The sequence below is a fragment of the Aquila chrysaetos genome, chromosome 12 (genome assembly GCF_900496995.4).
Source record: "Aquila chrysaetos chrysaetos chromosome 12, bAquChr1.4, whole genome shotgun sequence".
Classification (NCBI taxonomy): Eukaryota; Metazoa; Chordata; class Aves; order Accipitriformes; family Accipitridae; genus Aquila; species Aquila chrysaetos.
The window spans coordinates 1,270,538-1,294,440 of record NC_044015.1 but is presented as its reverse complement, the minus strand read 5'-3'; the positions used below and the strand labels follow the sequence as shown (position 1 = coordinate 1,294,440).

Here is a 23,903-nt window from a genome sequence, read left to right as displayed (position 1 = left end):
AAAATCAATTTAATTTACTACCAATCAAATCAAACCAAGGATAATGAGAAGTAAAACCAAATCTCAAAACACCTTCCCCCCCACCCCTCCCTCCTTCCCGGCTCAACTCCGTTCCCAAATTCTCTACCTCCTCAGTGCAGGGGGACGGGGAATGGGTCTTGGGGTCAGTTCATCACACATTGTCTCTGCTGCTCCTTCCTCCTCAGGGGGAGGACTCCTCACTCCTCCCCTGCTCCGGCGTGGGGTCCCTCCCATGGGAGACAGTCCTCCACGAACTTCTCTGGCATGGGTCCTTCCCATGGGCTGCAGTCCTTCAGGCACAGATTGCTCCAGCACGGACTTTCCCGTGGAGTCACAGCCAACTTGGGGGGCATCCCCTCCTCTGCCACACCTCCTCCCCCTCCTTCACTGACCTCAGTATCTGCACAGGGGTTTCTCTCACGTCCCACTCCCCGCTGCAAGTTTCACTTCTTACATCTGTCCTCCCAGAGGCGCTACCACCGTCACCGATGGGCTCAGCCTTGGCCAGCGGCGGGTCCGACTTGGAGCCGGGGAAGCTTCGAGCAGCTTCTCCCAGGAGCAGCCCCCTCCCCTGCTACCAACCCCCCCCCACCACACAAACCCAAAACACGGCGCTACCCACAGCACCGGGAGGTGGCAGAACCAGCAAGGTGCCCGGGTCCATTGGGGTGCCCAGCACCAAGTGGGGTGCCTAGGGCTCCCTGCCCCTTACCCCCTCCCCAGCTGGTCCCTGCACCCTGGGGCGGTTCCTTTCGGCCCCCCCCCCAGCCCCGTGCCCCCTCCCTCGTCCGGAAGCCACCCGCCGAGGAGGCTGTGGGCAGGAAGGAAGTCACCGAGGGGATTTTTTGACGCTGCCCTTCGCTCGCAGCCTCCGAGCAGCCACCTACGCAGCCCAGGAACCCCGACCCGCTGCCTGGGACCCGCTCCCCGGGGGCCGGAGCAGACGGGTGCCAACGAGGCCGCCGGCACGGCAGCAGGTACCACACCGGCACGGGGGGCTTCGCAGGGTCCGGCCAGCCCAGCCGGGCACGGGGATGGAGCCGAACATTCCCTGCCCACACCTGGGAGAGATGCGGGGCACGGGCGCTCAGCCCTGGGCCGGCTGGCGAGGAGGAGCGGCCGTGGGACAGGCTGGGGAGCGTGGATTTATCCACAAGCCCGGAGAAACGGCTGTGTGCCTCAGTTTCCCCTTCATCCTTCCCAGGAAGAGCTGAGCCCAGCCCTGGAGATGCTGCAGGATTGGCTGCGGGGTTTTACCCCAGGGACAATGCCAAGGAAAACGCATGGGGAAGGGCACGCATGGGGCAAGGTCCTGCCCCGCGTGGGGGGGTCACACTGGGGGGGGACAGTGCCACCAGCACCCCGGTGCTGATCCCCCCGCCTCGCATTGTTGCAGCACCCGCCATGGCCCCGCTGGGTGAGGACACCCCGCTGATCGGGGAGCGCTCCTGCAGCCTCTCCTCTGCCGAGACCGGTACCCTCCAGGTCTACCTGTACCACCGGGCACCCACCCCGCGCAGCCCCCCCCGGCACCACCGCCGGCATCCTCACCTTCACCTTCGGCGAGTACACGGCCGAGGAGCTGTGCATCCATGCCGCCAAAGCCTGCGGTGAGCATCGACCGCCGGCGGGTTCGGGGCACCGGCCGTGAGCTCGGGGTCCTGGCCGTGCCTGTCGTCGGTGGGGGGGGTCACAGCACCGCTCTGTCCCCAGGCGTGCTGCCCGTCTGCCACCCGCTCTTCGCCCTGGCCACCGAGGATCTCAGCTGCTGGTTCCCCCCCAACCACCTCTTCACCGTCGATGACTCCTGCAGCCAGGTCGTGGTGTACAGGATCAGGTACAGCCCGCGGGGACGCGGCTGTCCCAGCTCCAGCCTGGCTCCCTGGGGAGTCTCTGATGGCTGATAGGGGTTGTGCACGATGGGGGAACGCGGCGCTGAGACCCCCTCCACTTTCCCCGTCAGGTTCTTCTTCCCCAACTGGTGCGGGCTGGGACAGTCCCACCGCTTCCAGCTGCTGAACGACCGGGCCAGCCCCATCCTGGACTACCCCGTCATCGATTACCTTTTTGCCCAGGTGAGCCCTGCCAGGCTGGCATCTCTGTCCCCAACACCTGGGGCCACAGGTGGGGTCCCGTGTGGCTTCTTGGGTGCATGATATGTGTTAACCTCAGTGCAGCGATGCCCTTCACTGCCCTGGGCCATGCCACCCTCCTCCTCCCCCTCCAGCACCCACTGGCCTCTGGCCACGACATCTGCGGGATGTGGGTCCTGCTGCCCAGCTTGGCTGGAGCCGCTCTCCAGCATCCCGTGCCGGGCATGGGGCACCCCAAGGTGTTGAGATGGGGGGGTCACTGTGTCCCCGGGGTGCTGCATGCCCCAGGGATGGAGCCGGCTCCACTGTCCCCCAGGCAGCAGCAGGAAACCAGAGCCGGGGCAGGATGTGACTCACATGGGCACTGGGGCACAGGGCTGGGGCCAGAGCCACCCCACAGCCAGCCCAGCATGATGGGGGGGTCAGTAGGGGCCATCCTAGAAGCTCCTGTTAGCCAGGGGGGGATGATACCTGCCACAGGCTCATGCATGGACTGGGGGTCTTGGGGTGCATTGAGTCTCCTGGCTGCAGCACCCCCGGGCAGGAGACGCACCCAGTGTGCGGACCCCCCCCCACACCCAGCCCCTGCACCCTCCCCAGTCCCGCAGCGATTTCATCGGGGGACGCGTGGCGATGGCATTGAGCCTGCCCACGCAGGAGGAGTGCCTGAGCCTGGCCGTGCTGGACATGCTGCGCATCGCCAAGGAGAAGCGGCAGAGCCCCGACGAGGTCTTCAGCCACGTCAGGTAAGCTGGGGGCCGTGGGGACAGCCCAGCACCCATGGGGACAGCCCAGCGTCTCTGGGGACAGCTCGGCACCCACCGCTGCCTCACCTCCCCATCCCTGGCAGCTACAAATCCTGCATCCCCGAGCAGCTGCGGTGCCAGATCCAGCAGCACAGCTTCCTCACCCGCAAGCGCATCCGCCGCCGCTTCAGCAAATCCCTGCGGAAGATCGGCGGCTGCCAGACGGACGGACGCTACCTGAAGCTCAAGTACCTGCTGGACCTGGAGCGGCTGCAGCGACGCTGGGCAGAGGAGAGTTTCCACGTGCGCTCGCCCGGCTCTGCCGCGGACATCGTCATCCACGTGGCCGGCGAGAGCGGCATCTCCTGGAGCTGCGGCGGCTCCGAGGTGCGGGTGGGCGGCTGCGCCGGAGGGGGGTCCTATGGTGGGATGGATGGAGGGCATAGAGACCATCCCCGGTGGTGTCCCCCACAGAGCCGCCAGCACTTCTGCGACTTCCCCGACATCGCCGACATCAGCATCAAGCAGGCGAGCCGGGAGGGTGGCCCCGTGGAGAACCGCATCGTCACCCTCACCAAGACGGACAACCGGGTGCTGGTGAGCGGGGGGGGGGCCGTGGGAGGAGCCCCGGTGGGGGGGGGGGCCGGGGTTGGCATGGGGCTGACCCCCCCGGCTTGGCTCCAGGAGGTGGAGTTCCCAACGCTGCGGGAAGCCCGCTCCTTCGTGGCTCTCATCGACGGCTACTACCGTCTGACGGCGGACGCCCACCACTACTTCTGCAAGGAGGTGGCCCCCCCCCCGGCTCCTGGAGGACATGGAGAACCAGTGCCATGGGCCCATCAGGTGCGTGCTGGGACCCCCCCCATCCCCATCCTCAACCCACGGGTGATGGGGGAAGAAATCACCTGGGTAGGAGCCACAAGGGCGTCAAGCACCGGTCCCCATCCTGCCCGCTGGGCAGGTGATGCTCGGGCCACCCTGGTGCCCACCGGGTTTGGGGAGACCGTGGTGGATGGTGAGCAAGGGGGGTCCCCGGGGTCTCCCCGAGGGGGACCACGCTGCGCCTCACCCAGCCCTGCGGTTCTCAGCTCCGAGTTTGCGGTGAAAAAACTGAAGACGGCGGGGAGCTGCCCGGGGCTGTACCTGCTGCGCCGCAGCCCGCAGGACTTCGACAGCTACCTGCTGACCGTCTGCGCCGAGGTGAGACCGGCACCGGCACCGGCTGGGGACCAGGGTGCCGGCACCGCGCAGCACGGCGCAGGCTTCCGTGCCGGGCGCTGCCGGTGTCACCGGGAGCAGGGAGGGAAACGCAGGGCTGAGACCTGGCGCTCGCAGGGACGGTGCCACCGTCGATGGCCCTTTGGGACGGGCACAACCCTGGGGCTGCTGCGGGCACCCGCAGGGCAGGAGGGACTCGGGGGGGCTCCCGGGGAGACCCCCACGCCGCTGAGCCTGGCTCTCGCCCCGCAGACCCCCTCTGGCCAGGACTACAAGCGCTGCCTGATCCGCAGGGACGAGGACGGGAACTTCTGGCTCTCGGGGGTGGCCCGGCGGTTCTGCAGCCTGCGGGAGCTGCTGGGCACCTACGGGCGCTGCGGGCTGCAGGCAGAGGGTGCCCGCATGCGCCTGGCTGCCTGCTGCCCACCTCTGCCCAAAGGTGACACCGCCACGCCGCGGCGGGGGACCGGGCAGGGCTGCGCACCCCCATGGCGGCGTGACGTCACCGAGCGGGTTGGGTGACATCACGGAGCAGGCTGCGTGCCACCACGGAGCACGCTGTATGAGGTCGCAGAGCGGGTTATGCGAGAGCACAGGGAGGGCTGTTTGTCGTCACAGAGTGGGTTGCGTGGCATCATGGAGCAGGCTACGCGGCGTCACAAAAATGAGCTGTGCAATGTCGTAGAACGGGTTATATGGTGTCACAGAGCAGGCTGTGTCATCGTAGAGCGGGCTGTGTGACATCGCAGAGCGGGCTATGTGGCATCACGGAGCGGGCTCTGTGAGGTCACAGTGTGGGCACAGCCTGCCCCGGCCGCCCCTCACGGCAGGTCCCCCCCCCCCAGAGAAGTCCAACCTGCTGATCGTGCGGAACGGCTGCCCCCAGCCCCCCGGCTCCCCCGCTGCCCCCCGCCGCAGCCTCAACCAGATGATGTTCCACAAGATCGATCCCCAGAGCCTCACGCGGGTATGGGGGGGGGGGACCTGGGGTGCCGGTGGGACGGGGTGTGTGGGCAGGGCCCCCCCCCCCCCCCCGCCAGCATCCCCCTTCTCACGGCAGGGCGAGAGCCTGGGCCAGGGCTCCTTCACCCAGATCTACAAGGGCATCAAGCGGGACCAGGAGGAGGACGGGTACTACCAGACCGAGGTTGTGCTCAAGGTCATGGACGGCAGCCACCGCAACTGCTCTGAGGTGAGGCGACAGCAGCCCCCACAACCCGGCACCAGGGGGTCCCGATGGCCCCCCCCTGAGCCAGCCTCTCCCCGCTCCCAGTCCTTCCTGGAGGCAGCCAGCATCATGAGCCAGCTCTCCCACAAGCACCTGGTCCTGCTGCACGGCGTCAGCCTTGGGAAGGACAGTGAGTGCCCGTCCCCCTCGCCAGGCACCGCGATGCCACGGCCACGATGCCGGGAGGGCGTACGCCGGACCTGCCTGCACCGTCTCCCCCGCAGGTATCATGGTGCAGGAGTACGTCAGGTACGGGCCCCTGGACCTCTACCTGAAGAAGAACCAAGGCGAGGGCAAGGTGACGACGAGCTGGAAGCTGCAGGTGGCCAAGCAGCTGGCGTACGCCCTCAACTACCTGGTGAGCCGGCTGCTGGCACGGCACCGAGCATCCGCGTCCCACGGTCCACATGTCCTGCAGCTCCTGCGTGTCAGCATCCCACAGCTCTCCCGTGTCCTTATGCCACGGCTCCCTGCAGTGTCCTGCACCATCCGTGTCCTGCAGCTCCAATGCATCCATGTCCTGTGGCTCCTGTGCATCTGCATCCTTCAGCACCTGTGCATCCATGTCCCACGGCCCCCACGCAGCCGTGTCCCACGACTCCCATGCATCCGCATCCCCATGGCTACCACGCATCCCTGTTGGTTCACCCTGGCTGGCATCGGCTCAGCCCCGTGCGTGGGGCTGCCCCACGGGCCGGGGCTGCGCTGACGGTCCTGGTCCTTCTCCCCTTCCCAGGAGGACAAGAAAATCACCCACGGCAACGTCTCCGCTAAGAAGGTGCTGCTGACCCGGGAGGGGGACGTGGCCAGCGGCAGCCCCCCCTTCATCAAGCTCAACGACCCCGGAGTCAGCATCACAGTTCTGGCCAAGGAGAGTAAGTGCCTGGGCTGACCTGGGGTGGCAAGGCCCCCCCGGCGGGTGCTGAGCGAGGCCGTCCCCCTGTCCCCAGTGCTGGTGGAGCGCATCCCCTGGGTGGCCCCTGAGTGCCTCAGTGACCCCAAGAGCCTGGCGCTGCCGGCTGACAAGTGGAGCTTTGGGGCGACCCTCTGGGAGATCTTCAGCGGTGGCAACATGCCCGTCAGCCTGCTGGAGCCCCAGAAGGTGAGACTGCCCCATCCCGCTGCATCCTGACCCTCCTGCCCCATCCCTCCTGCCCTATCCTGCTGCATCCCATCACTCCTGCCCCATCCCATTGCATCCCGACTCTCCTGCACCATCCCGCTGCATCCTGACCCTCCTGCCCCATCCCTCCTGCCCCATCCCATTGCATCCCATCCCTCCTGCCCCATCCCATTGCATTCCATCCCTCCTGCCCCATCCCATTGCATCCCAACCCTCCTGCCCCATCCTGCTACACCTGGGCTCTGCTCACTCACCCACTGCCCGGAGAAGACCATGGGCTGCCTGTCCCACCCCAGGATTTCTCTGCTGGCCAGAGGTTCTGGTGACCCAGGTCACGCTGGAAAAGGGGCATCACTGGGGGGAGATGGGCAGCCAGGGCACCTGGAGCCGGGGTCTCGCAGGGCTCTGGAGCCCCCCAGTCCCGGTGCACGGTGGAGACGGCCGCGGGGTCCAGTGCCACAGGGACGGGCAGTAACTTAACGTCCTGCAGCCTTTGGGTGATGCTCAGGGCGAGGGGTTTGCACAGCCTGGTGAGGAGTGTGGGGGCTGTTCGGGAGCTGCTTGGAGGGGGGGGGGGGGCACAGGGCCAGGCACCTCACAGCCATCCCCAGCACCCTCTCCTACCCCCTCCTAGAAGCTGGATTTCTACCAGAGCAACCTCCAGCTCCCCGCACCAAAGTGGACGGAGCTGGCCACGCTCGTTGCGCAGTGTATGGACTACCAGCCCCGCCGCCGGCCCTGCTTCCGCGCCCTCATCCGGGACCTCAACAGCCTCATCACCTCTGGTGAGCCCTGGGATGGTGTGTGTGTGGGGGGGGACAGGCTCCATCCCCCCCCAGTGCCCTCACCACCTACCTCCCCCAGATTATGAGCTGCTTTCGGACCTGTCGCCCACGGACGTGACGCTCCGGGACAGTTTCTGGGGGTATGAGCCCCTCACCATGTGCCAGGACCCCACGCACTTTGAGGAGCGGCACCTCAAGTACATCTCGCTTCTGGGCAAGGTGAGGGGGGGCAGAGGGGGCCCTGTCCCCCAAGAGTACCCCCCCCTTACCTGCATTTTGGGACATGAAACATCCCCTGCTCATGGGGGGATGCTTTGCCCTCCAAAGCTAAGAACCGCTTGATTTGTGCCCATGGCCTCATCTGTGGGATCTGGGAGGGGGACCAGGGGCCGGGGACATAGTGGGGGTCTCTGAGACATCCCACCCCCCCGAGACACCCCAGCATCCTGCATCCCCACCCTGCTCTCCCTGGCCAGGGCAACTTTGGGAGCGTGGAACTGTGCCGCTACGACCCTCTGGGCGACAGCACTGGCGAGCTGGTGGCAGTGAAGAAGCTGCAGCAGGATTCGGCCAAGGAGCTGCGGGATTTCGAGAGGGAAATCCAGATCCTGCACTCGCTGCAGCACGACTTCATCGTACAGTACCGAGGCGTCTGCTACAGCCGGGGTGAGCACGGACGGCGTGGGGCAGGGAGCGGGCAGGGAGCAGGCAGGGCTCTCCGCAGTGATGCTGCCTGCACACCCGGACCCGGCTCTGCCCGCATCCCGGCCGGCGGGTGATGGATGTGTGTGCAGGGCGGCGTGGGCTGCGGCTGGTGATGGAATACCTGCCCAACGGCTGCCTGCGGGACTACCTGCAGAAGAACCAGCCCCGCCTGGACCACAGGACTCTGCTCCTCTACGCCTGGCAGGTCTGCAAGGTGGGACCGCGAGGGTCGGCAGCAAAGAGGGTCCTGCTCTTCTGAGGACGGGGACAGATGGGGATGGAGCAATGCCACAGCTCACCCAGGGGGTCGTGGTCCAGCTGGGATGAGCTCCTGGGGATGCTGCTGGGTCCCAGCACCAGCGAGCGGCTGCATCCCACATAGGGCATGGAGTACCTGGGAGCGCAGCGCTGCGTGCACCGGGACCTGGCCAGCAGGAACATCCTGGTGGAGAGCGAGACCCACGTCAAGATCGGGGACTTCGGGCTGGCCAAACTGCTGCCGCAGGACAAGGACTATTACGTGGTGCAGGAGCCCGGCCAGAGTCCTGTCTTCTGGTGAGGGTGGCACTAAGCGGGGGGCACATGGGGCTGCCGGCCTGGCTGGATCCGGCGCTCAGCATCCTCCTGCCGGCAGGTACGCACCCGAGTCCCTGGCGGACAACGTCTTCTCCCGGGCATCAGACATCTGGAGCTTTGGGGTCCTCCTCTACGAGCTCTTCACCTACAGCAACAAGAGCAAGAGCCCCTCAGAGGTGAGACCCCCCCTTCTCCCCGCCGGGGCTGGGGTCCCACTGCCCCCACCCCGGACCCATTACCTTCAGGATGAGACCCCGTCTCCGGCTACGGTGGCCTCGCGCTGACAGCCATCCCTGTGCCTGCAGGAATTCCTTCGCATGATGGGCGCCGAGAAGGCGGCACAGATCATCTGCCACTTGCTGGAGCTCCTCAAGGACAACCGGCGTCTCCCGGTGCCGGCCGGCTGCCCTGTGGAGGTGAGACCCCTGCCCGGGCTGGCGGGGGTCCCGGGGAGGGGGGGTCCCGGGGGTCACCCCGCTCCCCTGACATCCCTGTCCCTTGTTTCCCAGATCTACACGCTGATGCTGAGCTGCTGGTCCTTCACCCCCACTGCCAGACCCACCTTTGGGGAGCTGGCCCCCAAGATCGAGGCGCTGCGGGACGGCCGGAGCAAAGCCCGTGGGTAGCCACCCTGGGCCACTGGGACCCCGGCCACCCACCTTCCTCCCCAGCACCAGGCGGTGACGGACGGACACACGGCCGCAGCGATGCTTCAACGTGCCTTAACGGCTGCGGTGCCAGCGGAGGGGTGCAGCATGGGGGGGGTTGTGGTCCCCATCAACCCCACCGCCGTGCAATGCTGCTCTGCTTCCCCCCATGGCAGGCAGACCCCCCCCCCCTCCCGTGCGATGCTGCTTGTATTAAACCCCCCTTCTGCCTGTCGCCGCCCACGCCACGGTGGGATTTGGCCATTTTCTGGTAAAGTTTGGTAAATTTGCCAGCTGGGGTGAAATGAGAGGGGATGCACGGGGAGAGGGGACACGGGGGGGAGACACACGGGGGTCTGGTCACTGTGGAGCTGCTGGGGGACGTTGGCTGGGAGAGAGCGGGGAGGGGTGAGGGTGCCCACGGGACATCCCGGCAAGGGGGTCCCAGGCTCGGCACTCACCGCAGGCTTTCCCCGGGGCGGGGGGTGGCTCCAGTGGGTACCCCCACACGAGGCCACGAGGATGTGGATGACCTCACATGCCCATACAGCCCCTAAACTAGCTTTGCCACAATGGCTGCCAGCACCCAGCACCGCATGGCACCCACGGCACAGCACCCCGAGGCTTGGGCAGGTAGCAGCTGTGGCCACAGCATCATCCTGCTGGGCTTTGCTCCTCGCCCACTGCTTAAATCCTCCTCCCACGGCCCTGAGCCTGGCACGTGCCTGCGGCATGGCTTGGCATGGCATGGCACGGCACAGCACCGTCTGCTCCCAGGGCCGTCTCCGCTGAGGGTCATCACCCACCTTGCAGCTTGTCCCCCCCAGCCTGCTCACGGGACTGGGGACAGCACAGAGATTTTGGGGGCTCTGCAGAGGGACCCCCTGGGGCAGGGCCCTCTCTGGGGGTAAACACCCACCCCAGTGGGGTCAGGGGTTCCCCTTGCTCCCACCCTAAGCCCATGATCCCCCTCACGCCAGCCTCGTCGTCCCTGAACCCCCGTCCTCCAGGAAGGCTCTAGAACCCATGCCCTCATTAACAACACGGGTTCGTTTATTCTCCCTCCAGTGCCTCAGGGGTCCCCTGGCCACGGGAGGGCAGATTTGGGGTAAAAACCAGGCAGAAAGGGGCCAAGGGCAGGATGGGTGCATGGTGGCACGTAGCAGTCCCCAGGGTGGGAGCCAGGGCTCAGCATCACAGACAATTCTCTGCCCTCCTGGTGGGACAACGCTGGAGAGGGGGGGTCGGCCCTGGGGTCCCCCCCAGAGCTGCAGCTACCAGGAATCTGGGGAAAGCCACAGCCCGAGCAGCCCTCAGCTTGCACCAGTATTTCATCCTGGCTCTCAGTCCTCCTCGGCCGCCCTAGAAGATGCTCGCCCTCTTGCCGCAGAGCAGCTGGGGCTCGTGGATGGCCTGCCACATCACCGCCGTCTCGTAGGGCGCGAAGCGGTGCACCAGCAGCAGCTCCCGGTAGTAGCAGGGATCGAAGGGGTCGGTGTTGGCCAGCACCCCCACGCCCACGGTCCGGATGCCAGCGTGGGAAGCGGGCAGCAGCCCTGCCTTCTCCAAGCACATGCCCAGGTAGACGTCGTCGATGGGGAAGAGCTCGACGTCCCGCGACTCCCGGGAAATCACACGGGCGGTGAAGCCGGACATGAGCATCCCGCCGCCGCCGCAGTAGGGCGGGTAGCGGTCGGAGGCCAGGAGCTGCGTGGGCACGAAGTACTTGCTGCGCTGGAGCCGGACGGGGCTGTTGTTGACGAAGAGCTGCCCCACCATGAGGTGCTGCTCCTGGACGCCCATTGCGAAGCGGACGACGTTGTCCGTGTTGACGAAGACGTCGTCGTCCCCGTTGAAGATGAAGCGGACGCCGGGGCAGTGCTCCTCCAGCCAGGCGTGGAAAAGCACCTGCTTCAGCGTCAGGTTGAAGAAGGTGTCCCTGAAGCCCCACTGCAGCACGTCCCCGTGCTCCCGCTGCTCCAGCTGCAGAAGCCAGTTGAGTTTCTTGGCATCCTGGGCGCTGGGGGCCACCCCCACAAGGAAGACTCGGCGGATGAAGGCTCCTTCAAAGGTCTTCTCCTGCCCCCAGGTCTTGCGGATCACCTCCCGCCGCTCGTAGTTCACCGGTGATGACTTAATGGCCAAGAGGAGGAAGATGTTGGGGGACCCCTCGGGCCCCCCGCACTTGCCGGGGATGTTGAGCAGCGCCGGGAAGGACCGGCAGTGCCGGTACCGCATGAAGTCCTGCACGTGGCCGGGCAGCTTGGCGAAGCCGGAGATGTTGTGGACCGAGGCATTGGCCACGCACGGGGCAGGGGTGGGCAGAGCCCGGGGCGGGGGGAGCCTGGGGGCTGCCCGGGGGCTGGGGAGGGTGCTGCCCTCAGGGACCATGCTGGGCCACAGCTGGTCAACATGGTAGAGCAGGTAGCCGAGCCCCAGGAGCCCCACGGCGACCAGACCCCACAGCTCCAGCCTGTAGCACCGCGGGGACGTGCTCTGCAAGAGACGGGGAGCAGGATTTGGCACCGGTCCTCCCTGCAGCCCCCGGGCACCCACACCCAGAGAGATGCCCCAAGCTGGGGCACGGCATCCTTCCCTGCGGAGCTGGACCACGGAGCTCCCGGCACGCAGAGGGGAGCGGGGCGATCTCCCCGCACCAGACGGTCGCACCGTGCCGCAGGCAACCGCAGGGAGGGCTCAGGCTGGGCAGGGCACCCTTGGGTGCAGGGCAGCATCTGACTCCTCCAGCTGCGGTGGGAAACGTGCAGCAGACCCAAAGAGTGCAATAAACCACCGGTTCCAGGCCGTTCTCCTTTGGGAGAGCAAACACAGGGTGCAGCCCCGAAACCTGGGGATGGCCAGCAAGGCTGCACAAGGGATACCCGAGGAGTTCCCGCTGGCTCAAGGCGTAGGGAGGAGGTGGCAGGGTGGTCCCGGGTGCAAGGAGCCCACCCGGATTTGCTGCGAGCAGCCCTCACCCTCAGAGATGAAGCACCGGGACAGGAGTTCCCCCGGGCAGCACACGGGGACCCTGGCAAGACCCCGGCTGCCGCTCGCCCACCGGCACCGCGCAGAGCCCAGCGGGACAGGGACAGATCCATCCAGCCCTTACCCAAGGCGGTGGCACCGTCCCAGTGCCCAGGAGTGCCGGCATGGACCCTGCTGCACCCCAAAGAGCTGTGAGCCCCCCCTGGACCCCCCCCCCGGTACCTTGTTGCAGAGCCAGCTTGGGGCCATCCTCGCACCGCACCTCTCCCGGAGCCGGGAGCGCGGCAGCCCCAGCGGCACAGGTATCTCCTGCAGGGATTGTCCCCCTGCCAGGTTCTGCGAGGCCACCCGTCCGTCTGTCCGCCCACCCCTTTTTGCCCGTCTACCTGCCACAGGTGGGGCAGCAGCACCCACGGGCGCAAGGAAAGGGATCGGCAAAGCGCTGCCGGCTCCCTGCCTCGGTTTCCCCCAGCCCCGCAGCACCAGAGCCCCCGGGGAGCCGCGGCACATCGGCTGAGCCCCGTTTCCAAGGAGAGGCCCGGAGGCCCCGGGGATGGACGTCACGGCAGGAGGCAGGCGGGAGCCGGCGGGGGGGTTATTAGAAAATAAAGTGTTTAATAAAAGAGCAGCTCCTGCTCCCTTCACAGCACAGGGGAGGACGGAGGGGACCGGCCGCCGGGCAGCAGGAGACGACGCGGTGACAGCCATGGAGCGGGGAGCCGGAGGGAAAGGAGAAGGAGAAGGAGGGGGGCTCCCACCCAGCGGCACCCCCTCCGCAACCGGCCTCCATCCAGTGTTTCAAGTTCACACAACCAAGGGGGAAGCCCGGGGGGCTCGGAGGGTCCGGTGGGAGGTGGCTCAGGACCCTGCCAGGTAGATCCCTGCGGAGGAAAGGCGGTGAGGAGGGGCTGCGAGGATGGAGGGCACATGCCTGGCATGAGGAAGGGCATCACCGAGTGGCCAGGGCTCAATGCCGGCCCTGAACTGAGTTATCCGCACCCTCCCCGGGCTGGGCATCGCCGTGGGGCATCGCCCATTAAGGGGGGTATGGAGCTTGGGGTGGTAGGGAGGGGACCCCATACACCCCAGGGCCATGGGGAGCAGGGAAGGGACCCTGTACACCCTGGGGAAGGGACCCCATGCACCCCAGGGAAAGGAACCCATGCACCCGGGAGGGAAAGGAAAGGACCCCATGCACCCCAAGGAAGGGACCCTGTGCACCCTGGGGCCACAGGGGATGGGGAGAGGACCCTGCACCCCCCCCAGGGCCGTGGGGAGGGGACCCTGCACCCCCGGGCCCCGCCAGCTGTACCTGTAGCAAACCTCTTCTTGACCAGCGACATGCGGTACCCGGCGCTCGCCAGCTCCACCTCGACGCCCGACAGCGTGCTGCCCTCGCTGCTGAACTGGGCAGCCACGGGGCTGGGCTTGCTGGGCCCGCAGAGGGGCTCCCAGCTAGCCGAGAGCCGGCCGCAGCCTGGGGGGAACAGCACAGGGGTTTTCTTGGGGGGGTGGGGTTGTTCTGTGGGGGCCGAGTCTGGACCCTGCTCCCCTGCCCCGTACCCTCCGAGCAGGGCGGGCGCAGCCTCACCTCCCTGCCCCGGGGCACCGGGGATGTCCAGCAGCCTCCAGAGCAGCCTCTTCTCCTCCAGGTTCCTGCCAGGACACGGGCATGTCCCCAAGCCCCCAGACCCCTAAAGCCCACCCCGCTCTACCCCATCTCCCCCCTCTTCCCACCTCCCTGCCTTCCTCACCCCATCAGCACCCCCGTTCCGTTTCCCAACTCAGGGTCCCCCTCTCCCACCCCGGGGTGGGGGGGTGGTTTGGGACCCCTGGTCTTGTGTTTCCCCCCCCCCTTACCAGCTGGCCGCGGGCTGCAGCCGCAGGTTGGCGACGGGCTCGTCCACGGGCAGCAGGACGTGGACGTTGGCGAGGGGCACGGGCAGGGCCAGCGCGCCGGCGTTGTAGCCGTACTCGACGTTGACCCGCGTGGCGCCCGGCGAGCAGTCCCAGCGCACGCACAGCCGCAGAGGTGCCGAGCCGGGGCCCAGCCGCGAAAACTGGTGGTGGTGGTGGGGGGGGGGGGGGTTTGGGGATGGTTCAGGGGGGCACCGAGACCCTCCTACCCCCAGGAGCTGGGTGAGGGGACCCGGGGGTCCCAGCTCTCCCCACCTCCTCCCCAGGGCTCACCTGGTACTTGAGCAGAGCCACGTTGTAGTAGGAAGCGGCCGGACTCTGCTCCGCTTGTTTCTGCAGGTGCCCGGTCAGTGCTGCCATGTTCAGCCAGAAGTCCTTGGTGCTGGGGTCGCTCTGGGATGGGTCGCTGCGGGGATGGGGTCAGAGCAGCAGCGGTGCCTGGGCACCCTGGGAAACCCGGCACCCCGGTACCCAGCTCCCCATCGCTGCACCCACCGGCTCCCGAGAATGTCCAGACCCCCTAGGAACCTCAGGAACCCCTTGTGCCCCGGTACCCAGCTCCCCATCGCTGCATCCACCGGCTCCCGAGGATGTCCAGACCCCCTAGGAACCTCAGGAACCCCTTGTGCCCCGGTACCCAGCTCCCCATCGCTGCACCCACCGGCTCCCGAGAATGTCCAGACCCCCTAGGAACCTCAGGAACCCCTTGTGCCCCGGTACCCAGCTCCCCATCGCTGCATCCACCGGCTCCCGAGGATGTCCAAGCATCCCAGGAAACCAGGTACCCCATGTACCCCGATACACAGCTCCCTGTCACTGCATCCACCGCTTCCCAGATGCCTGGGCACCCCTGGCAGCCCCTGCACCCCAACACCAGCTCCCCATCACCGCATCCACCGCCTCCCAAGGTCCCTGCATCCCCCAGGCTCCCCCTGCACCCCAACACCAGCTCCCCACCACCGCATCCCCCGGCTGCCAGCCTGCCCAGGCATCCCCGTGCAGCCGGCGCCGCCGCGGTACCGCCGCGTCCCCGCACCTGTAGAGCAGCTCGGCGTTGGGCAGGAACTGCTCGATGGCACCGGCGTTGAGCAGGCGGAAGCTGAGCACCGGGGGGGGCCATGCTCCCGCTGAAGACGCGGACGATGCCGGCGGGGAAGGACATGGTGAGCTCCCCCGTCACCTTCACCAGGCAGCTGCCGGGGACAGGCCGGGGGGGGGGGTGTCAGCGGATGCCCCAGGCAGGACGCAGCGACTGGGGGAGAGGGGGAGTCCCCCGACCCCCCCCGGGACCCCCGTACCTGTCGGCATCGCGCCCTTTGAAGTACGCGTGGACGTACTCGGTGAAGGCGGTGGCCACGGGGAGCGCGTCCTGCGAGCCCAGCACCACGGGGCTGGGACCCCGCGACAGCCCTGGGGAGACAGACGGTGTCAGAGCCCGGATGGGACCCCCACCCCACGACCCCCCTCCCCAGCCTCCCAGGACCCACCGAGCGCCGGCTGGGAGACGGCGAAGAAGCCCCGCTCGCCCAGGCTGGCGGGCGCCGAGTGCGAGGGGCCGCAGCTCCAGGAGGGCGAGGGGCTCAGCGAGCGCGACTGCAAGGCAAGACGGCGTTGGGAGGGGGGGTCCTGGGTCCGGCCCCCACCATGGTGGTCCCGCAGCCCACCCCGCTCCCCCCCCACCGCCTCTCCAGCCACGCACCAGGTCGGTGTTGCTGCCTGCAGCCGGGCCGGCCGCCGGCCTCTTCGTGCGGGAACGGCGAGGGGGGGGCCACGAGCGGGACCTCTCGGGGGGTCGCACTGGGCCGGGCAGGGAGAGCATCTGAGGGGGGGCACAAATGCAGGGTGAGGAGAGACCCACCACAGCAGGGCTCCCCCAGGGGGGCTCCAACAGGGTCTCACCAGTGCCATGAGTTTGGCAGGTCTCAGCCCCGTTCTCAGCTGAGCTGGGGCTGGGTGAGACCCTGCACCCAGCTAGGGGGGGCAGAGTTAAGGGTAACGGAGGGGGTCAGAGTTAAGGGTAAGGCAGGGCAGCTCCTTCACCCCTGCCACTCACCCGGCTCAGGCTGCGGCAGGGGAGCCACCGGCATGCCACCCTCGGTCAGCCTCGTCCCGGACCCTTGGCAGGTCCATGGAGAGGGGCTGGAGGACTCCCCCCCGCTGGGGGGGGCCGGGGAAGAAGAGGAGGAGGAGGCCGAGTTGGAGGAAGGACAGGGCAGAGAGGGATGGTCCCCGCTGGGGCTGCGGGGTCTGACCCATGGCGGGGGCTCCCCAAAAGGGTCAGGCGAGGGGGCTTCGCGGGTCGCCGGGCCGCTGGGGCAGCGGCTGCGTCCCCATGGCGCTGACCCCACATCCTCCCAGAGCCCCTCGGCCCCGGGGCCGCTGAAGACGGCGAAGCCGGGGGGCTCGGGGAGGCGGCCGGCGGGGCTGCGGGGCCGTGGCACCCAGGCACCGGGGTCCCGGGTGACGGGCGGTGGTGGCGGCGGCGGGGGGGGGGTCCGGCGGGCCGTTCCGCTTGGGGAGGGGGCTCTGCGGCGTCCCCGGCTGCGGGGTCCAGGGTCTCGAGTCCGGCGAGGGTCCGGGCGCGGGGTGCGAGGGGTGAGTCCAAACCCGAGTCCTCCACGTTCTCCGGGGAGGAGGAGGAGAAGGGGGAGGAGGAGGAGGTGAGGACGTAGGCACGGGGGGCTGCGGGGAGACCCCCGTGTCAGTGCTATAAGGGCAGGGGGCCACAGCACCCTGGATGCCGGGGTTCCCCCCGCCCTCTCCATCCTCCCCAACCGCCCAAATCCTCACCCGGGAAATCCTCCGCTTCGAAAGCCGACTCCAGCGGGGGCCCGAAGAGAGCGGCGGGGGGCACCGTGTCCGGAGGGGCTTTCCCGGGGCCGCTGTGCCGGGGACAGAGAGGGTGGGTGGCTCAGTGCCCCCCGGGACCCCTCCCAAGGAGGGGGGGCTCAGGGGTGGCAGCACGGGGTGCACCACCCCACAGCACCCCGCTCCCTCCCTGCCCCGTACCTGTTCGCCTGCGCCGCCGGGCACCCCCTCCCTGCACTGTCACCTGCGGGGACAAGGGACGCGCTGGGGGTTGCAGAGCCACTGTCCCCCGCATCCCCGGGACCCCGCATCCCCGGGACCCCCCAGCGCAATCTCACCCGCTGCCAGCGTCCCCTCGGGGTCTGCGTCGCTCGGAGCCGGGGTCAGAGATGCCACGTGCCCTGCGGAGAGTCAGGGACGGGCAGCGTTAGGGGACACAGAACCCAGGGACCCCCCCCAGCCGTGGCCACGCTGAGCCCCCAGGGTGGCACTTACGGGACGACTGTCGCTTGACGGTGCCCTGCAAGAGAACGGGGACGGGGGGTCAGTTGGCCCTGGCACGGTCCCTGGGGACACCGCACCCCCCATCGTGTGTCCCCCCCTCCCCGAGGCTCACCCCAATGCTGGGGGGCAGGATGAGGTTTCCCACTGTGGCCTTGAGCTGCTCCATGGTGGCCTCAGCGCTGCCAGCCGCCTCCCGGGGCTGCACCGGCTTGATGTGGACGTAAAATTTGCGGGGCTCATCCTCGTCGTAGTCGGAGTCGCTGGAGGAACAGACGTGGTTCTCCGCCTCGGCTGAGCCCCCGTCAAGGCAACACCCCGTGCTCGGACCCCACCTCGGACACCCCAAAAATCACACACACCCCCCACTCCAGTACAAGGATACTGCGGGTGACGTCGGGGCGCACGGTGAACCCGTCCTCATCCACCTCCGGGCAGCCCTGCGGGGAGATGCTCGGAGAGGCGCTCGCTCCCCAGTCCTCCCAGTATGGAAAAAAAAAACAGCCCCAGGGCTGGCACTGGGATACTCACCACCTCGGCATCTGGGGATTCCCTGGGGAACGACAGGGGCAGGGTTAGATCCCAAAGCGGGGAAGGGATGCGGGATCCAGGGATGCGAGGATGCAGGGACGCGGGGACGCGGAGAGGGGGATCTTACACAGCATCACGATCCCTCTCCTTACGGCTCAACCCAGGGATACGGAAAGCTTTACTACGGCTCCTCTTGGGTCCTGGGGAGGGCGGGGGGGGGGCACAGAGCGGTGAGCAGCCCCCCCCCACACCCCCTAAATCCCCGGCGTGGGGCTGCTGGATGCAGACGTACTTGCCTTCCTGCGCTGGGGCCAGCCGGTACTCGTCAAAATCCAACGCTCCTGCCACCGAGAGCGGGATCAGCCCAGCGTCGTGGCTCCGTCCTTGCACGAGGGCGATGCTCCCCCTCCTCGCACGAGGGCAAAGCCCTTGTGCGATGAGGGGGAGCATCGCCCTCGTGCAAATGGGGGGAGCCCACCGGGATGCTGCCTACAACCTCACCTGGCCGCTCTCGCCCTGTGCCCTTGCTCTCGGCAAACCTCCGCAGCAGCATCTCGGTGCCGATGTTTTCCACGTTTTGCTTGAATTCCTCATGCACCTGGTAAAAAAGTGGGGGGGACATCACACTCAGAATAAAGGCGGGGGGGGGGGGGAATGGATGGCTCGGGGTTGTCCCCATCATTGTTCACCCCCCCGGGGACCCACCTGCCCGATCTGGACGTGGGTGTCCTCCACGGAGTGCGAGTAGGAGCCGATGAGACCCTTCATGTGGCGTAGGTGGGCTTCTTCCACCTCCTGGAAGCGCTGGGGGCAGGGGGGGGGACGATAAAGGGGGGGGGGGGTTTAGCCAGGGTGGCATGTCCCCAGGGGTCAGCGTGGGGACAGGGAAGGGGGCTTAGGAAGGGTGGCATGTCCCCAGGGGGTGGCAAGCCCAGGCAAGTGGGGGCTCAGCCACTCTGGCACGTCCCCAAGGACCAGCCTGCCCCGTGCCGCCGCTGCACCGCGCAGCCGGCACCGGGAGCCCGAGCGGCGCCTGTACAAGCCCCGTTCCTGCCCGCACCCCGGCGCTGCCCACCATGGCCGAATCCAGCATCCTCTGCTCGAAATCAGCCCGGGCAGCGTTGTACTTCTCCACCGCCCGCCGCAGAGCCTCGCCTGCCTTCTTGGACTTCAGCTCTGCCTGCGGGACCAAGCGGTCGGCATGAGCCGGTCGAAGTGGGTGGGTGGGGGGGACAGGGACCATCGCCGGGGTGGCGGGACAGGGACGGACGTGTCGGGGTCTCACCTTGTCGATCTCTTTCTGGCTGGTGCCCTCCTTGCGGAGCCGCTCGTACTCCTGGCACTTGCTGTGGTAGCTCTCTTTGGACTTGGGCAACAGCTGGGCCACCCCGTGCAGCAGCTGGACGGCCTCCAGCGTCCCCGACACCTCCTCCTTGGACTGGGTAGGGGTGGGGGGGGGATGGACACAGAGGAGGGTGGGCAGGGAGGGGGGGGGGGGATTTGCGGTACGGCGGGGGAGGACGGGGTGGGGACGCGGTACCTTCTTGTGCACCCGGCCTTGCTCCTCGCCGTAGCGCGAGATCTCCTTGATGAGGTCGTGCAGCTTCTTCATCAGCTCCAGGTGGCACAGGGCCAGCTTGTCCGAGGAGATGCGGAAAACCTCCCAGAGCGGCGCGAAGGTCCTGGCCGGGGAGGGGGGGGGGGGGACACGGGGAGGGATGAGCAGAATCCCCCCCGTGCCCCCAGCTCAGGGTGCTCCGGAACCCCCCCCCGGACCCCCGCTTACCCCAGCTGGGTCCCGTTGGTGGCCATCTTAGAGAGCTTCGCCATGGCTTTGGCGTAGTTCTCCTCGATGGCAGCCCTGGGGACAGCGGGGAGGGGGCGCTGGGGACGGAGTCCGGCGATGCCGGGGACCCCCCTGGTCGCCCCCCCCCCCCGCCAGTACCTCTCGCGGACGAAGTCGGCCAGCTCCTTGGTGGAGATCTGCCCGTGCTTCATGTTGTGGTAGAGCACGTCGAAGCCGTGGTTCTTCTCGCCCTGGCCAGGGACCACCCTCAGCTCCCAAAACCCAGCACCCCGTGGCGTGGGCACCCAGGGACCCCCACCCAGACCCCCCCCCCCGGGACCGGTGCCACCGCCGGGAGCACCAGCCGGCCACGGCACAAAGCACCATTTGGGGTGAAAACACCCCAAACGATGCACGGTGGCCCGGACCCCCCATGCATGGGGGGGGGGGTGTGGACCCCCCCTACCCCTGCCAGGGCGGTGCCGGCCAGAACCCGCCGGGGGGGGGCCCCGGACGGGGTGAGCAGAGCAGGAAGGGGTGGGCTGAGCCCTGACGCCGGGTGCTATTTTGGGTGCTGCCCGCTCCCCCGTAGCACACGGGGGTGGCTTCCCCCCCCCCCCCCCCCCCCAGCAGCGTGACCCCAGCACTGGGCCAGGCTGGGGGTGCCGGTGACCCAAACCGGAGGGGAAACTGAGGCAGAGGGAAGGGGAAGGTGCAGGCAGCTGCCAGACCCTGGCAGAGACGAACCAGGAAGCACCGGACACGCTTCAGGCCCCCGCGGCGCTGCCGACTTCCCCCCGCGGTGCCGGGACGGGGATCCCCGTGGAGGGGGGGGGGGACACAAGGACGGCACCGCGGCCGTGGGACCCACGGGTACCCGCACCCGTCGCTTCCCCCTCTCCTTTCCCTCAGCAATTAATTTGCAGCGTTAACGGAGGCGTCTGGCCTTGCAAAATTACCGACGGCAACGAACCTCCCCCCCCGGGGGTGGGGGGCCCGCTCTGCAGCGAGCCCCGGCGGGTGGGGGGCACCCATGGGTGGGGGTCCAGGCTTACCCAGAAGTGCTCGGTGAAGTAGGACATCTTGGAGTTGGGGGGGGGGGACACGACGGCGACGCGGGGACCCACAGCTCAGCTCCCGGCGCCCTGGGGACACACCTGGCCCTTACTGGGGTGGGTGGGTGGGTGTGGGGGGGTGCTCGGCAGAGACCCCCCCACACACGCACCACGCCTGCACCCTGCACACCGGTATTTATCGGTTTTGCCAGCAAAGCGCAGCCCTGTGGCCATGGAAACCGCAGGCTCCCCCGTGCCTGCCGCCGCCACCGCCGTGGCCCCCTCCTCACGGTGTACATGCACCCCGGGGGGGGGGGGGGGGGCCGAGGGTCCGGGGGGGGGCCGCCGGGGCGGCGCTTGGGCCCGACACCAGATACGCAGCTAAATAATAAATGAGCGGTTGCTGCACGGCGGCGGCGGCTGCTGCTCCCGCACCCGGCTGTGCCGGCGGCCCCCAGCCCCCCAAAAGCACCCCCCCATACACCAGCCCCCTCCCCACCCAGGGGAGCCCTTTGCCCCCAAAAACGGGGACCCAGGTGTCCGCCCGCCCCACCCCACCCTGCCTGAACCCCAAACGCACCCAGCCGTTGCAGGGGTCACCCACTGGAGCAGCCCCCCCCAGCACTCAGCAGGGGGGACCCCCAGGCTGTGACCCCCCCCCAGGTTGTGCTCCCCCAAGGCTGTGCCCCCCCGCCACCCCAGGCCTCGCTCCCCATCACGCGCTGGAGGAAAACAGGAAACCAAAAAATTGTGCATGGCTGGGGGTTGGCGTGACGGAGGGGGGGGGCCCCACTCACCCTGGGCTGCTGGGGGGCTCGCGGGGCCCCCCCTATCATCCTCGGCGTGCTGGGGGCCTGGGGGGGAGAGAGAAAGGGGTTAGGGCACGCCGCAGCCCCCCCAAACCCCGCTCCCGGCCCCCCCTGGATCCGACAGTCCCTCTGCACAGGCTGAGCCACCTGTGTCACGAGCGGGGCGGGCTCAGCGCGGCCTCCCCAGCTTCCCCCTGTTAGGCTGGAGGGGAAGTGGGGGGGCTGAGGAAGGGGGGGGGGGGCAGACATTGTTGGGGGGGGGGGGGGGGGGTTCAGGGCCTGGCCGGACCCCGACCCGCCACCAGTCACGAGCGGCCGCAGACACCATGAACCCGCCGCCCCATCGCCGCCGGCCAAAGTCCCGGAGGTGGCAGCGGCCACCGAGTCCCCGAGCGGGATGGGGGGCATGGGGGGGGGGTGATGGTGGCCGGGGGGGGGGGGGGGGGGGGGGGGGGGGCACAGCATCCCACTGGGCTGCTGCAGGGCCACCCCAGGACCCCCCCGCGCCCCCCAGCCGGGCAGTCCTGGCCACCCGCAGCGGTGACCTTCACCGGTGTGGGGTGCGGGTGGCCCCCCGAGGGCTGCGGGGGGGGAGGGGGCTCCGGGGGGGGGCCCGATCCCACCGGGCTCGGGGAACGGCTGCACCTGCCCGGGCCGGGGGATGCTCAGTGAGGGAGGGGGACGAAGCTGTGCACCCCCCCGGGCAGCGGGAGAGGCACCGCGGGGGGGTCGGGGCATGCACAGGGGTGCAGATGTTCCCCCCCCCGCAAAAAAAAAAAAAAAAAAAGGAGGGAAAGCGCCGAGCCCTGCACCTGCAGCTGGGGGGGGGAGGTCGCGGGGGGGGCTGCCCGCAGCACCGGGAGCGGCGTTTTGGGGAGGGGGGGGCTGCACTCGTGCACGGCGATGGGAGGGTGGGGGCTTTTATTGAGGAGGGGGCACCGGGGGGTGCCCGGGGCGGGGTGCGCTGCAGCGGGGAGCCATGCACAGCGGGGCGGGGGGGGGGTCTGGCCGAGGCGAGGAGGGGGGGGGTAACGGGGGGCTGCACCCCAGCCCCGGGGAGGTGAGGATGCTGCAGCGGAGGTCGGGGGGGGGGGGGGGGGGGGGGGGGGGGGTGTGGGGTGGGGGTGCGCTGCACCCACGCACCGCGCGGGAGCTGCACGGCGGGGCCGGGGGGGCTGCACCCTATCCCGGGTACGCGGGAGTCGGTCCCTGCTCGCTGCCTGTTCCCCCCCCCCAGCGGGTGGGATTGGGTCCCGATCCCGGTGCCGGTGGGACCGCACTCACCTGCGGGGGCCGCCCCCGCTCCCGCTCCGCCGCCGCCCCGCGCCCGCTCCGGGCCGCGCGCTCCGGGCCGGGACCGCGCCGGGGGAGGTGGTGGTTGGCCACGCCCTCTCCTGCCGCGCCGCTTCGCTATTGGTCACCGCGCCCGGCAGCGGTTACCGCAGCCAGCGGTTACCGCTTGTCATTGGCCGGACCGCCGCCGCGCCGAGCGCGGGGAGGGGGGTGATTTGCATTTTTAAAGCGGCCGCCGCCCCCCCCCCCCCCACATACACACACATACACACCGCAGGGGGGGGGACGGACGCGATGCGGGGCGGGCCCAGAGCCGCCCGCACCGGCACCTCGGCCGCGGGGCTCCCACCGTTCCCGAGGCTGCCACCCCCCGGGGTTGCTAACGGTGCAACCGCTCCCACCCTGCACTCCCCCCCCCCCCCCCCCCCCACGCCGTGTCCGACCCCCGACGGCTACAACCGCCCCCCCCCCCTCCCCGGGGCCGGCCCCCGGTGCAACCGGCGCCGCCGGTGCCACCCGGTGCCTCGCACCCCGCTGAGCTCATGCCCCGGCTCCGGCTGACACCGGGGCGGCCGCGGCGCAGCTGCGAGTGCGGGGAGCGGGACACGGGCAGCGGGGGCTGCCCAGCGGGTGTGGGGGGGGGGTCGGGGCTTTAGCCCCCGGGAATCATCCACAAACACCCCCCCACACACACTCCCCGAAACGGGGACCCGGCCCCACACGGTGTTGTGCCACCACCACCGGTGCCGGTGGCGGAGCTGTGGACGGCGGGGGCCGGTGCGTCACCCCGAAGCTTCGGTTACGTTCCCGCGCGTCCCATCGAGAGGTGTCCGTCCCCCGGGGACGGTACGGCTGCGGATCTGCCAGGCTGAACCGGCCGGTGCCACCGAAACAGCCCCGGTGCTACCGAAACAGCCCCGGTGCCAGGGACGGAGGGGTCCGCGGGGATCAGGCTGGTGCCAGTGCCCCCACCGCTCTCACGGGCATCTCTGTGACCCCGCGGCATCCAACGGAGCGGCGAGGCTGAAGAAGACCCCGGTGCCCCGCCGGGAGAGGTCCTGCCACCCCCTCCC

General features: G+C 68.9%; 3 protein-coding genes across 3 annotated transcripts; 1 reads left to right on the top strand and 2 right to left on the bottom strand.

Moving 5' to 3' along the window:
* Window positions 1-643: 643 nt before the first annotated feature.
* On the top strand, window positions 644-9,377 carry JAK3 (Janus kinase 3). Its single transcript, XM_030032219.2, is given in 26 exon segments — window positions 644-998; window positions 1,418-1,539; window positions 1,541-1,631; window positions 1,735-1,858; window positions 1,985-2,096; window positions 2,715-2,860; window positions 2,965-3,247; window positions 3,335-3,457; window positions 3,545-3,652; window positions 3,654-3,703; window positions 3,949-4,060; window positions 4,331-4,517; window positions 4,924-5,045; window positions 5,139-5,270; window positions 5,352-5,436; window positions 5,531-5,664; window positions 6,043-6,181; window positions 6,257-6,408; window positions 7,064-7,214; window positions 7,294-7,433; window positions 7,691-7,880; window positions 8,009-8,133; window positions 8,302-8,474; window positions 8,554-8,671; window positions 8,801-8,911; window positions 9,005-9,377. Coding segments are annotated over 25 exon segments (3,339 nt in total). The 5' UTR covers window positions 644-998; window positions 1,418-1,425; the 3' UTR covers window positions 9,122-9,377.
* A 797-nt stretch (window positions 9,378-10,174) lies between these two features.
* Window positions 10,175-12,638, bottom strand: B3GNT3 (UDP-GlcNAc:betaGal beta-1,3-N-acetylglucosaminyltransferase 3). Its single transcript, XM_030032248.2, has 2 exons — window positions 11,813-12,638; window positions 10,175-11,638 (listed from the first exon to the last, which is right to left on the bottom strand). Exon 2 carries the CDS (start codon window positions 11,531-11,533, stop codon window positions 10,505-10,507), a length of 1,029 nt encoding a protein of 342 aa, XP_029888108.1. The 5' UTR covers window positions 11,534-11,638; window positions 11,813-12,638; the 3' UTR covers window positions 10,175-10,504.
* An 87-nt stretch (window positions 12,639-12,725) lies between these two features.
* FCHO1 (FCH and mu domain containing endocytic adaptor 1) lies at window positions 12,726-21,674 on the bottom strand. The gene is given in 32 exon segments (XM_041128064.1): window positions 12,726-13,011; window positions 13,443-13,607; window positions 13,722-13,786; window positions 13,991-14,190; window positions 14,321-14,453; window positions 15,084-15,160; window positions 15,162-15,240; window positions 15,346-15,457; window positions 15,535-15,640; window positions 15,747-15,812; window positions 15,814-15,866; window positions 16,101-16,557; window positions 16,559-16,642; window positions 16,644-16,729; window positions 16,838-16,929; window positions 17,057-17,099; window positions 17,194-17,256; window positions 17,351-17,375; window positions 17,472-17,650; window positions 17,742-17,796; window positions 17,888-17,909; window positions 18,015-18,087; window positions 18,184-18,228; window positions 18,389-18,485; window positions 18,593-18,691; window positions 18,963-19,067; window positions 19,173-19,325; window positions 19,428-19,569; window positions 19,674-19,748; window positions 19,833-19,924; window positions 20,729-20,818; window positions 21,526-21,674. Coding segments are annotated over 31 exon segments (3,093 nt in total). The 5' UTR covers window positions 20,756-20,818; window positions 21,526-21,674; the 3' UTR covers window positions 12,726-12,988.
* Between the last annotated feature and the right edge of the window lie 2,229 nt (window positions 21,675-23,903).